This window comes from Rousettus aegyptiacus, unplaced genomic scaffold (assembly GCF_014176215.1).
Source record: "Rousettus aegyptiacus isolate mRouAeg1 unplaced genomic scaffold, mRouAeg1.p scaffold_m13_p_1, whole genome shotgun sequence".
Taxonomy (NCBI): domain Eukaryota; kingdom Metazoa; phylum Chordata; class Mammalia; order Chiroptera; family Pteropodidae; genus Rousettus; species Rousettus aegyptiacus.
The window spans coordinates 83,141,006-83,153,451 of NW_023416284.1; the positions used below are offsets into that span (position 1 = coordinate 83,141,006).

At 35.2% G+C, this 12,446-nt stretch overlaps 2 protein-coding genes across 2 annotated transcripts in view; one reads left to right on the forward strand and one right to left on the reverse strand.

Annotated features, from left to right (window-relative positions):
• ECI2 (enoyl-CoA delta isomerase 2) overlaps positions 1 to 10,081 on the forward strand; it is a 22,478-nt gene extending 12,397 nt beyond the window's left edge. Inside the window, exons 6-10 of the mRNA XM_016132585.2 lie at positions 387 to 486; positions 1,272 to 1,392; positions 7,460 to 7,549; positions 8,939 to 9,082; positions 9,746 to 10,081. Of these exons, the coding sequence (XP_015988071.1) occupies positions 387 to 486; positions 1,272 to 1,392; positions 7,460 to 7,549; positions 8,939 to 9,082; positions 9,746 to 9,901 (611 nt within the window). The 3' untranslated portion in view covers positions 9,902 to 10,081. The remainder of the gene's footprint in view (positions 1 to 386; positions 487 to 1,271; positions 1,393 to 7,459; positions 7,550 to 8,938; positions 9,083 to 9,745) is intronic.
• CUNH6orf201 (chromosome unknown C6orf201 homolog) overlaps positions 10,078 to 12,446 on the reverse strand; it is a 27,805-nt gene continuing 25,436 nt past the window's right edge. Inside the window, exon 3 of the mRNA XM_016132579.1 lies at positions 10,078 to 10,339. Within this exon, the coding sequence (XP_015988065.1) occupies positions 10,078 to 10,339 (262 nt within the window). The remainder of the gene's footprint in view (positions 10,340 to 12,446) is intronic.

Consider the following 12,446-nt stretch of genomic DNA (forward strand, 5'->3'; position numbering starts at 1 on the left):
CCACAGAAACTTTGCATATGCTGTGTCTCTGCATGAGTATGCTTCCCGCACTTTGTTTTCTAGCTAACCTTGCCTGTCCTTCAGATCTCAGTTCAGTTGTCCCTTCCTTAGGAACGTCCCTACCTAAGGTCCCTAATTAGACCAAACCCCCTGTTACATACTCATATCATCATCGTGGACTTCTCCTTTGTATCATAGTTGCAATGCTATATTTATTTGTGTGTTTTTACATAAATGTTCAGCTTACTCACTAATCTGTAAATTAGGGCAAGAACCAGAGCTCATTCACCAGTGTGTTTCCAGTGCTTGGCATGGAGTCTGGTACATAGTAAATACTCAATAATTATAGAATGAATGAATGGTGAGTTTGTTGATTTTATTTACAGGAAATGGTGACTATTACTGTAGTGGGAATGATCTGTCTAACTTTAACACTCTCCCTGGTGAAATAGAGGAGAAAGTTAAAAGTGGTGGTATTTTACTGAGGTAAGAGTGACATTTGTCTTATCCTAGAGGGTTCATCCATATTCATCAAAGTGGTATTTAGTTGAACAAAAGTAAAATAAATATTTCTTTGTGTCAGTATAATTAACTGTGACTTTGAAAAGGCATATTTCTCCTGACTGCCTCTATCAATGGGCGGGCAATCATTCTATCATTTAACTTTGTGTTACCTGTTCATTTTGCTACTCTACATGAGATTTGATTGGAAGGCATAAAAGTATATTATAGTAAATAAAGTAAATAAAATTCTCTCATATTGAGGCAGATGAATTTAGCAAATTCTTAGCTGGCCAGAGGAATGTATAACTTTCATTATTGTTGGTAATAGGAGGCTTTGAATAGTCTAAAAAAAAACACGGAATGTGAAGGCTCCTCTCTTTCTATCTCATTTATTCCTGTTGAGTCTCTGATTCCCACTGAGCTGTAATATTGCAGCATATGCTCATTCAGCCATCTTAATCTCTAAGTATCCAGCTGGTTTATAGCCCTGTCTAGAATACAAGGTTTGTAGCAAAGTCAAACTATAGGACTCACTATAGGATTATAGGACTCACTCTGTGAGTTTTCATCAAGTGCCATTCAAATGGATGTCCCGCATGAATCTGGTGTTACAGACCAGGGAGGCGACAAGAAAGAGAGGTACTGCTGGGTGATATGAAAACACTCAACCTAGGCAGAACAATTTGTTATTTCAGACTCCTATGGTCTTGCTTTTACTTCAGTAATGCTGCTTTGAAACAATTAAACATGCTTTTATATTTCTGTAGAGATTTTGTAGCCTGCTTTATAGATTTCCCTAAGCCTCTGATTGCAGTGGTAAATGGTCCAGCTGTGGGAATCTCCGTCACCATTCTTGGTCTGTTCGATGCCGTATATGCGTCTGACAAGGTAAGTTAGCTCCCAGAAACTCACTAAGTAATGCAAGTAAAAATGATATCCTTTGAATTGTCCTTTGTTGTTGCTAGTAGTAAACAGATCACTTGTGGTTTGTGGTTGAATAGACTAAATTTAAATTTTTTCCAAAGAATTAGTCTAACTAATTTGACTCATTTTATTTTGAAATTTTAACTTGAATTTTTCTAAACACCAATATTGCGAATATTGTGTCAACTCTTTCGGTTCTATATTTTAATCAAATTACGTAACAGTGATTCAATTTTCATATTACTCTAAAGTAGTCCTGAGACTTTGAAAGTTATTATGGGAGTAGGGGGAGAAAGGATAGTATCTTTGCAGATAATGCACATGGATTATTTGATACTTTTTTCCCAACTAAATGAATTCTGGAATTTAGAATTTTAGAATAAGAAGGGGCTTTCAAGCATTATCTACTCTAACTTCTTCCTTTGCAGATAAGAAAACTGAAGTTCATAAAAGTTACTTGCCCAAAACACAATTCAGTCTTGTGTTCACCATTGAATTACATAGATTTTAATTTCTATTCTAACCACAGTAGTAATATGTCATAGTAGAAACATTTTTGAAAAATATGGAAAAGTACAAAGAAAAAAGTTAAAAATTATTCCTTATCTTACCACTCAAAGATAATTTGTGCTAACATTTGGGTTATTTTTTGTCATTAGAATCAAAGATGTGATGAACATTTATCTTAGAACTTTTACCCTAGAACTTTAACTGTAATGCTAATAACCACTTCCAAGGTTATCTGATTTTTAGAGTGACTTTTGCTTATGTGATGGTAAGATTTGTTGAACTACAATCTGGTGGGAAACTTGTGAATTTTACCACTGAAAGGATTCCTAGTTGTGTTTGGTGATATTTTCCCCACTGATAGATAGGACCATACATTAGAGTCCTTAACTCTTTGGTTTTTCTTTTACTGGATTCCATTTAACAGATTGATCTGATTCTTATTAGTAATTCTGCCATAAAAATAACAAATGAAATTCTAGGTGCTATGCTGCCTAACCTTTATAGGTGGAAGTTTCTGCTCAAGGGCAGAAATCAATAGTTTTTGGTCCTGTTCTATGTGTTAAATGACCAACTAATTGACCTGCCCTAACCAAGGCTGGTTTGAGGAGTTCCTGACATGAATTTGGGGCTCTCATTCTTCACTACTTTGAAGACAAATATCATTATATTTGAATCTTGTCCTGATTCTCCCACTGTATTCAAAATAACTTATATACATCATTCTTTCAAAGATTTCTAGGACTTCCATCTTATGATAAGATTGGAATTAAAATTGAAATTAGAGAACATTATATATATATATATGTATGTATGTATGTATGTATGTATGTATATACACATACACACTAAGAGAATTGGCCTAAAGTAAAATATTTAACAAATTGTGACCTCTGCTAGGAGTTCACCTGCCTGAATTAAAACAAGGTTCAATTTAAAATCAGGGAAAGACACAAAAGAAAGAACTAGTGGTGAGGAATTTATTTTGTAGGATTTATCATTACTAGCTTCATGAATAAATATGATATTAAGTGTGAGTTAACATTTAACCCATGCAACCAAATTATTATGGGCAATAGTTAATGCCTACTAGTTTCTCTTTCAGCAAATGGTACATTTTCTCTGTGAGTTAATAAAAAGGTGGAAATCATAAAAATAATAAATAATTGAATACTCACTATGTACTAGACACTTGGTGCACATTGTAATACTCACTTAAAGCACACAACAGTCCTATAAGATAGGTACTCATCCTCATTTTACAGATGAGGAAACTGTTGCACAGAGAGGTTAAAAAACTCCCAGAGTCACTAAGTAGTCTGATGTCAAAACATCAGACTAAACTTGACTACATTTACTGCTCCATATCTGAAAATAAGCTAAGTGCTTACTTATAATAATGCTTATAAATAAGTTAAATGCTGCTTATTGTCAGTTTTGTATATACCTGTTTGTGGCCCCTTAGCTATGGTGGTGGTTTTATTCCAGTTCGCTGCTATGTTCCTTAGGCTGTGACTTCTCAGTATATTTTCTTGAATAAGCTTTCTTTTGAGGGAGGGAGGAGAAAAGATAGGTGACATTAATAACTTTTTACCTAATATTTTTATTTTGATTTATATGCTACATACATTACCTTCTTATATCTTCTAATAATATTGATTAAAATAAAACACCATATCTGATTACAGGAAATGAAGCCAAAATATTGTTTACATATTGTCACTGATCATCCAGAAACACACATAGGTAGTTTTGAATATATATTTTAAAAGCTAAAAATGACTATATTTTAAATAATCAATATTGAAATAATTTCTGATATTTAAAGCTAATCAAAAAAAAAAAACTCTGGGACAAAATCAAGACAAATGACAGATTAAAAAAAATATGTCTAAAAAGTTGTAGGTTAACAACTTAATAGAAAAGTGGGCAATGGTAAAGCACAAATAGCACACAGAAAACAAAATATAAATAGCTCTTAAAAACATACAAAACAGACACCATTAGGAAAATGACTTGTAATCAGAGTATGTAAAGAACTCTTACAACTCAATAATAAAGAGGTAAACAATCTAACTTGAAATAGTGGGCAAAGTACTTGTAACAGTAACTTCACCAAAGAAAATAATACAGATGGCTAATACATGAAAAGATGCTCAACATTATAAATTGTTAGGGAAATATAAATTAAAACCACAGTAAGACAGCACTACACACCTACTAGAATGGCCAAAGTTAAAAAGACTGTTAACAGCAAGGTTCAGCAAGGATGTGGAACAGTTGGAACTCACACACTGCCAATAGGAATGTTAAATGGTACACCACTTTGGAAAATAGTTAAGCAGCTTCTTGTAAAGTTAAACCATGTGTTTACCACACGACCCAGCAATTCCACCCCTAGGTATTTGCTCAAGAAAATTAAAATATGTTCCTGCAAAGGCATTTACACAAATGTTCTTAACAGCCTCAATTATAATAGCCAAAATATTGGAAATAACATCAGTGGCTTCAACTGATGAATGGAAAAACAAATTATGACACATCCGTACAATGAAATGCTACTCAAAAAAAACAAGGAACAGACTATTAATACATGCAACTCTCAGCATAAAGCTTTTGAGAGTTACACTGTATACAAAAATAGACTCAAAATGGAGTCTATTTGGTGACTCTCAAAAGCTTTATGCTGAGTAATATTTCATTGATACAATATATAATTCATATATTGTATCATATATGAACCATAATTTCTTTTTCCAATCATCTGTTGATGGGCATTTAGGTTGCTTCCATATCTTGGCTATTGTAAATTGTGCTGCCATGAATATTGGAGTGCCTAGATCTTCACGAATTGTTTTGACCCAGAAATGCAATTGCTAGGTCAAAAGGTATATCCATTTTTAATTTTTCAAGAAACCTCCAGACTGTTTTTCTATAGTGGCTGTACCAATTTGTAATCCCACCAACAATATATGAGGGTTCCCTTTTCTCTGCATCCTCGTCAACACTTGTTCTTTGCCGTATTGATGATAGCCATTCTAACAGGTGTCAGGTGATATCTCATTCTAATTTTAATTTGCATTTGTCTGATGATTAGTGACATTGAGCATCTTTTCATCTGTATTTCCTCTGTGGAGAAGTATCTGTTCAAGTCTTTTGCCCATTTTTTAATTGGATTGTTCAGTTTTTGTTGTTGAGTTGTATGAGTTCTTTATACATTTTGGATATTAATCTCTTATCGGATGTATCATTAACGAATACCTTCTCCCAATCAGTTGGTTGTCTTTTGTTTTGTTGATGGTTTCCTTTGCTGTACAAAAACTTTAGTTTGATGTAGTCCCAGTTGTTTATTTTTTCTTTTGTTTCTCTTGCCCAGGGAGATATATCTGAAAAAAAAATTACTGTTAGCAATATCGGAGTTTACTGCCTATGTTTTCTTCTAGAAGTTTTATGGTTTCAGGTCTTACATTTAAGTCTTTAATCCATTTTGAGTCTATTTTTGTATACAGTGTAAGAAGGTGGTCCAATTTCTTTTTTTTTCTTTCTTTTTTTTTTGCATGTACCTGTCCAGTTTTCCCAACATCATTTATCGAAGAGTCTATCTTTACCCCACTGTATATTCTTACCTCCTTATCATATATTAAGTGAGCATATAAGTATGGATTTATTTCTAGACTCTCTATTCTGTTCCATTGATCAACGTATCTGTTTTTATGCCAGTACCATGCTGTTTTGAGTACTGTAGCCTTATAGTATAGTTTGATATCAGGTAGTGTGATACCTCCAACTTTGTTCTTTCTCAAGATTGTCATGGCTATTCGGGGTCTTTTATGGTTCCATATAAATTTTAGGATTATTCGTTCTAGCTCTCTGAAAAATGCCGTAGGTATTTTGATAGGGATTGCATCTACTCTATAGATCGCTTTGGGTAGCATGGCCATTTTAATGATGTTGATTCTTCTACCCATGAGCACAGTATATTCTATTTATTTGTATCTTCTTCAGTTTCTTTTTTCAATGACATAATTTTCTGAGAACAGATCTTTACCTTTTTGGTTAGATTCCCAGGTATTTTATTGTTTTTGATGCAATTGTAAATGGGATTGTTTTCTTAATTTCTCTTTCCAAAAGTTCATCATTGGTGTATAAAAATGCCACTGACTTCCGAATATTATTTTGTAACCTACTACTTTGCTGAATTCATTGATCATTCTAACAGTTTTTGGGTGGACTCTTTAGGGTTCTCTATACATAGTATGTCATCGGCAAATAATGAGAGTTTTACTTCTTCCTTTCCAATTTGGTTACCTTTTATTTCTCTTTCTTGGCTAAGACTTCCAGTACAATGTTGAGGAGGAGTGGTGAAAGTGGCATCCTTGTCTTGTTCCTGATCTTAAGGAAAATGTTTTTAGCCTTTCCCTGTTGAGTATGATGTTAGCTGTAGGTTTGTCATTTATGGACTTTATTATGTTGAGGTATGTTCCCTCTATTCCCACTTTGCTGAGAGTTTTTATCATAAATGTATGCTGGATCTCGTTGAACGCTTTTTCTGCATCTATTGATATGATCATATGGTTGTTATCTTTTGATTTGTTAATGTGGTGTATCACATTAATTGATTTGTGGATATTGTACCTTATGGTTCATATATACAATGGAATATTACTCGGCCATTAAAAAATGAAATCCTACCAATTGCAATAACATGGATGGACCTAGAGGTTATTATGCTGAGTGAAATAAGACAGAGAAAGATAAATACCATATGATTTCACTTATATGTGGAATCTAAGGAATAAAAAGAACAAACTAATCAAAAAGACTCAAATATAGAGAACACTTGCGTGATGGACAGAGGGGAGGAGGTATGGGGGACTGGGAAAATAGGGTGAAGGTTTAAAGAAGTACAGATTAGTAGTCACAGGGATGGGGGGAGCACAGCATAGGGAGTGCAGTTAGCATAAATATATTAACTAGGTGGCAAACCAGAAGGGAGAAGGAGCAAGTAGGGGCATCATTTTATAAACTATGTAAATATCTAACCAATGTAGTGTATACTTGAAACCAATAAAATAAAATTAAAAAAAAAAAAGAATAAATCTACACGACTGAAAAAAAAGCCTTATACTACAGACAAAAGCCTACAAAAGGACAAAAGGCTACATACACAGTGTATGATTCTATTATATAACTTTCTAGAAAAATCAGAACTATAGGGGCGGAAAACAGATCAGAGGTTGCTTGCAGGTAAGAGGAATGGATGACTATGGAGGGACACAAGGGAACTTTTGCTAGTGATGGAAATATTCCATATCTTAATTATGGTGGTGGCTAGATAACTGTGTGTGTTTGTTAAAACTCATTAAACTGCATACATTAAAAGAGTAAATTTTGTGCATATGTAATACCGCAATCATCCAATTTTTTAAAAAACTATTTCTCAACTGAGTATTGTGAGGCTATAGACAAATTATTTTTTTAAATCACATCAGAACAATATTTTTATTTTTTTTCTTTTAAATAGGCAACATTTCATACTCCTTTTACTCATCTAGGCCAAAGTCCAGAAGGATGCTCCTCTTACACTTTTCCGAAGATTATGGGCCTGGCCAAGGTAACCTTTGAAAACCTTAAAAATAAATTTTAATAAGTCATCTCTATTCCAAAAGTAATTCCATGCCCTCTTTTCTTTCTCTCGATAATACGGGCAAAAGAGAAGCGAATGTTCTGCTTCCCAGCTTTTAAGAATTTTAAATATACAGGAACCAGGCCAAGGGAAATGTCTGGAATGGGGGAAAATAAGAAACTTTCTACAGCTCCCACAACTCGAAACTGCTCATTCAGCCGACTGCCCAGTGCTTGCTGAATTGACGGTGGCACAAGGCCTCATCTTCCACAGTTGGGTGGCATTAGTCAGGTGAAGGACTAGGGCTGTGCCTGCCTCCCTTTCTTTCCTGAGCTCATTTCTCCACTTAATTTCTTCACAGATAAGTATTATCCACTGAAAGTGATAAGACATGTTTACTTTCAGAATCATGTGAAGTACCAGCAGATGTGAGGCTTCATGGGGGTTTACCACTCCTGGTCACAAGAGTCTTCATCAGCCTATTTTACCAGGGTATTAAGGCTCTTAGAGTGGCTAAGAGACTGCTCAAATCTATCACTGTATTTATGGAAACATAATTGCCCACACTGTGTGTGCATGACTCCAAGCAGATTATGACAAGACTGGAGAGCCAGGGGATAGGGAAAGGGTTAGCAAACATTCTTCAAGATCTGAAAGGGAGGAATGGGAATTGAGCCTGTTTTCATTGCTGTTAGGTTTTTGTTATAAATATATTTTTAAATCTTTTTATTCTGTCACATATCTTGCATTGTTTTATAGATTCTAACTTTGAAAAGTTGGGCCTAACCAACCCTAAGGCTTCGAGCATTTGGCCATAAAGTAGTCTTTACTCTTCCGGAAAAGAAATTGCAAATATAGAGAAATATCCATTTAGCGACTTCAGTTTTGTTAGAAGCTGGTTGTTAGTCTTCATGTTCCTTCAGTCAAATAGAACTAATTTGAGTACCTATGCAGGTAAAAGAAAACCATCAGAGCTAGATCACAGGGTAGACTTTCCAGGGAAGGGGATTTTGAAACCTAGGGTTTCGCAAGCTTGTTCGGCATTTCCTTTGACCACAATTTTTTTCCCCCTTTTACAAAAGTAATTGTTTATTGTGTGTAAAACATAAAATCATAACTTCCATGGGTTATAAAATCAGAATCTGCTTCAGGTCATTGCTGTCCCAGGTTCCTTGCTCTTGACTCTCCACCATAGACACACACACAAGTAGGAAGCTCTACAAACCTTTTAAAGAGCCCAGGTGGTCTCAACACACAATTTGCAAGCCATTGCCTATTGACATTATCAGTTTTTTCCTATGTCTACTGAAAGCAGTTAATTCCAAAGCTAACTGAGCCTTGTTTCATTAATTTCTTAGTCTTGCTTTTACTTTTCAGGCAAAAGAGATGCTTATTTTTGGAAAGAAGTTAACAGCAGGAGAAGCATGTGCTCAAGGACTTGTTACTGAAGTTTTTCCTGACAGTACTTTTCAGACAGAAGTTTGGACCAGGCTGAAAGCGTATTCAAAGATCCCCCCAAATGTTAGTAATCTTTTTTTTTTTTTTTTTAAACTTATAGGAACCATGGAAATAGTTTATTTACCATAAGAGAAAAAGCAATCAAAAAGATGAGACTTATCTTGGTTGGCTTTAAGCACATCTAAATTTGAGATTAAAAATAACCATAATGTTAGCAATACTGATTTTTACAAAACTTAATGAATAGACTTTTTATTTCTAGGATATGAAAGTAGAAGGGCGGTTCTTTCTAGGGATAACTTTTAGGAGGATGGCAGGCAGCATGACAGACAGCATTTGCCAAGCACTTTCATTCTCAAGTCTAGGTAGAAACCAGATAAGGTAGGTTGACTTTTAGGAGATTCTTACCATGTAGCACTTTCATTTTTATATGTGTTAGATAGTGACTGATTGCTCTTATATTTTTGGTGTTCAAAATGTGATCCTTGAACCAGAAGCTTTAGTTTTTATCTGGAGCTTTTTTGAAATGTGTGATCAAAAGCCCTAACACCTGCTGAGATGATTTGTATGCACATTAAAGTTAGAGAAGTACTGTCTTACATTACACACTTATCTTAAGGTATAACCAGATTAGATGAACAATGAAGAAACAAGAATCAGAATTATAGAATAATCTCACTCATATTAGAATACCTCTTAACCTTATTGTTGGTTTTGTTTATTCAGGCCGGGAGAATTTCAAAACAGATCATTAGAAATTGGGAGAAAGAAAAGTTACACGCTGTTAATGCTGAAGAAGTTCGTGTCCTCCAGGAAAGATGGCAGTCAGAGGAATTCTTAAATGCAGTCATGAACTTCTTCTCCAAAAGAGCAAAACTGTGATGACCACTATTACAAAGTTAAACATTTCAAAGGAAGGGCTGTGCTATAATCTCTGATTTTCAATACTTTAACTAACTGAATAAGCTTCACTATGCTTTTTTCAATGATAAAATATCATTTATAATTATTATATTTTACTAGAACCCTGATGAGAAATAAATTATGTAAAACAAGCTTTAAGAATTTACAAAGTTTTTGATAACAGAGAGTCTTACATCTTTTAACATGAAACGTTGTTGCCAGGAACAATGAAACATTGTACCAGGGATCCTGCTTTGAAAAGCACTCACAGCATTACAAGCTGAAGTCATGTTCTCAAACACCACTATAGCACTTTGCCGTCCACAAAGGTCGACTGACCTAATTGGCCCAAACACCGACAGCTTCTGGATTACTGACCGAAGATCTTCAGTGGGTTTCATGTTCTTTTTCAGCCATCTAGCAAGGGAGCAGATAGAAGCAGTAGTATTACTAGAAAATAAATAAGAATCTTACTTTCATTTTTTTATCATAATTTAATAAAATGGCATGAAGGAGAAATTGGGTTATTTCATTAGAAAGTAGTGTTCTGTATTACTAATTATTTCTTTATTTATTACATAGCCTTTATTCTTGTTTAACTTGATGTTTTAAAAAGGAATACCTGCAAGCTGCCTTAACCTTGCAACTCTGTATTGAGTACTGCCATATGTATCAATTGAAAAGGGTGAGGGTATAATTCTAATGGCTGAAAAATTAACATAAAATATTTTGCTTTTCTAAATATCCCCCCCCCCCTTTTTTTAACCTTCCTTCAAGCATCAGCATCTAGGTAGCCAACCTGCCAACCCTCTAACATTTTAGTTCTTAATTTTTTTATTCCAGTAATTCTAATCCAAAATGTTTACTCTTGTAGAATGTATATGAATAGTAATAACTAATAATGTTTATTGAGCACTTGCTGTTTGTTACTACTCTTTAATGCCCATGATCACATTTTAGTCTCAAAACACAATGTCAAAAGTTAAAAATGAGATAGAGACTATTGCTACTACCATTACACAAATAGAGATCCAGAGGCACAGAGATATATGAGGCTTTGTTCCAGAGTCAAAGTCTCAGTAAATGTTCCAGAGTTCTGGTTCCACTGTGTGACCATGAGCCAACTACTTTCTGTCCCTCCCACTAATTTCAATTTAAATCTCTCAAAAAAAAAATAAGAAAAACAACAATTTGAGGATGCTGAAATTAAAAGTCAATGAGTGTGTTGGGGTATCAATATGGAGAAGCATCTGCATAGCAATGAGTTTATCACACTGTAGAAAATAGAAAAACAAATGCTGAGATTGCTCTGCTGAACACTTGGCTTGTGCCTAAAATGCAGACCTGTGCTGTGGAGTAGTACAGTGGTGGCCATGATGTGGCTGGCTAAATAAAATTTGAGGTAAAGAAAACATCTTTCTAATTAAGAAAGGAATCCCCTGGGGCCTAAAGAGAGAGCGAGAGGAGAATCCCAAAGAAGAGAGAAAAAGTATCTTCCCCTAATTCTGTGTAGGAATTCACACAAGTCTCAGGTTCATGAGTAGGACAGACTCAAGTCAACACATTAAAGTCTTTGAAAACTGAACTGGAATTTTAACCACGACACACACAGGATCAAGAGGCACCTACCTTGTAGTCTGACTTAACCAGGTTGATTACTCACTAAAACAAAACAACATTCTCCAGACGATTATGACAGGACTCACAAATATCAACATTCTCCAGATAATTTCAACAGGAACCAGGGTTATGCAACATAATATTTACAATGGCCATGATCCGATCTAGTTATTTGACACGCAAAAGATCATAATAATGTAAACACTCTCAGGTGAAGAAAGACAATATAGGTCAATCTTGAGATGACCTAAATGTTAGAATTGTAATCTGAAGGCTTTAAAGCAGTTCTTAGAATCATACTCCACAATAAAGAAAAACACTCAAGGAGAGTGATGTAAACATCAATGAGAAGACACCTTTGTATCTCCCCTTAAATTTACAAAAGTAGGACATCTATAATCCAACAAAGGCTCATCTGCTCAACACACAAACACATCTGAGAGATCCACACATCAATACACCTGAAGGTGGTTATATTGGAATGCGTAGGGGAGGTAGGACATGGGGCAGGACAGAGACAATGTCCACAGATGCAGTTCAGCAGCTGCTGTCGCTCTAGCCAATGTGGTAGTGGTAGAGGAGTGTCCCCCCACCCCCTGCAGTCCACACACTATTTCCCAGAAGAGAGTAAGAGGGGCAGAAGCAACATTAGTACCCAGGAAGCCGCTTCCTCCTTCCACTATTGCAAGGAAACCCAGTAGCAACAGTGGAGAAGCACCTAATAGCACAGAGGCCATTTGTAGTAAGTAGGCAGTGCTGTGTTTGTGAGCCCGGCTCTCCCCTGTCCTCCACATTCTCCCACCACAGTGATGGTGCCCCAAAGCCAAGGTGATGTAGACATAGTGAAGAAATGCACCACCCCATCACCAAGTAATCAATTTTCATGACAAAAGTGACATTCCTC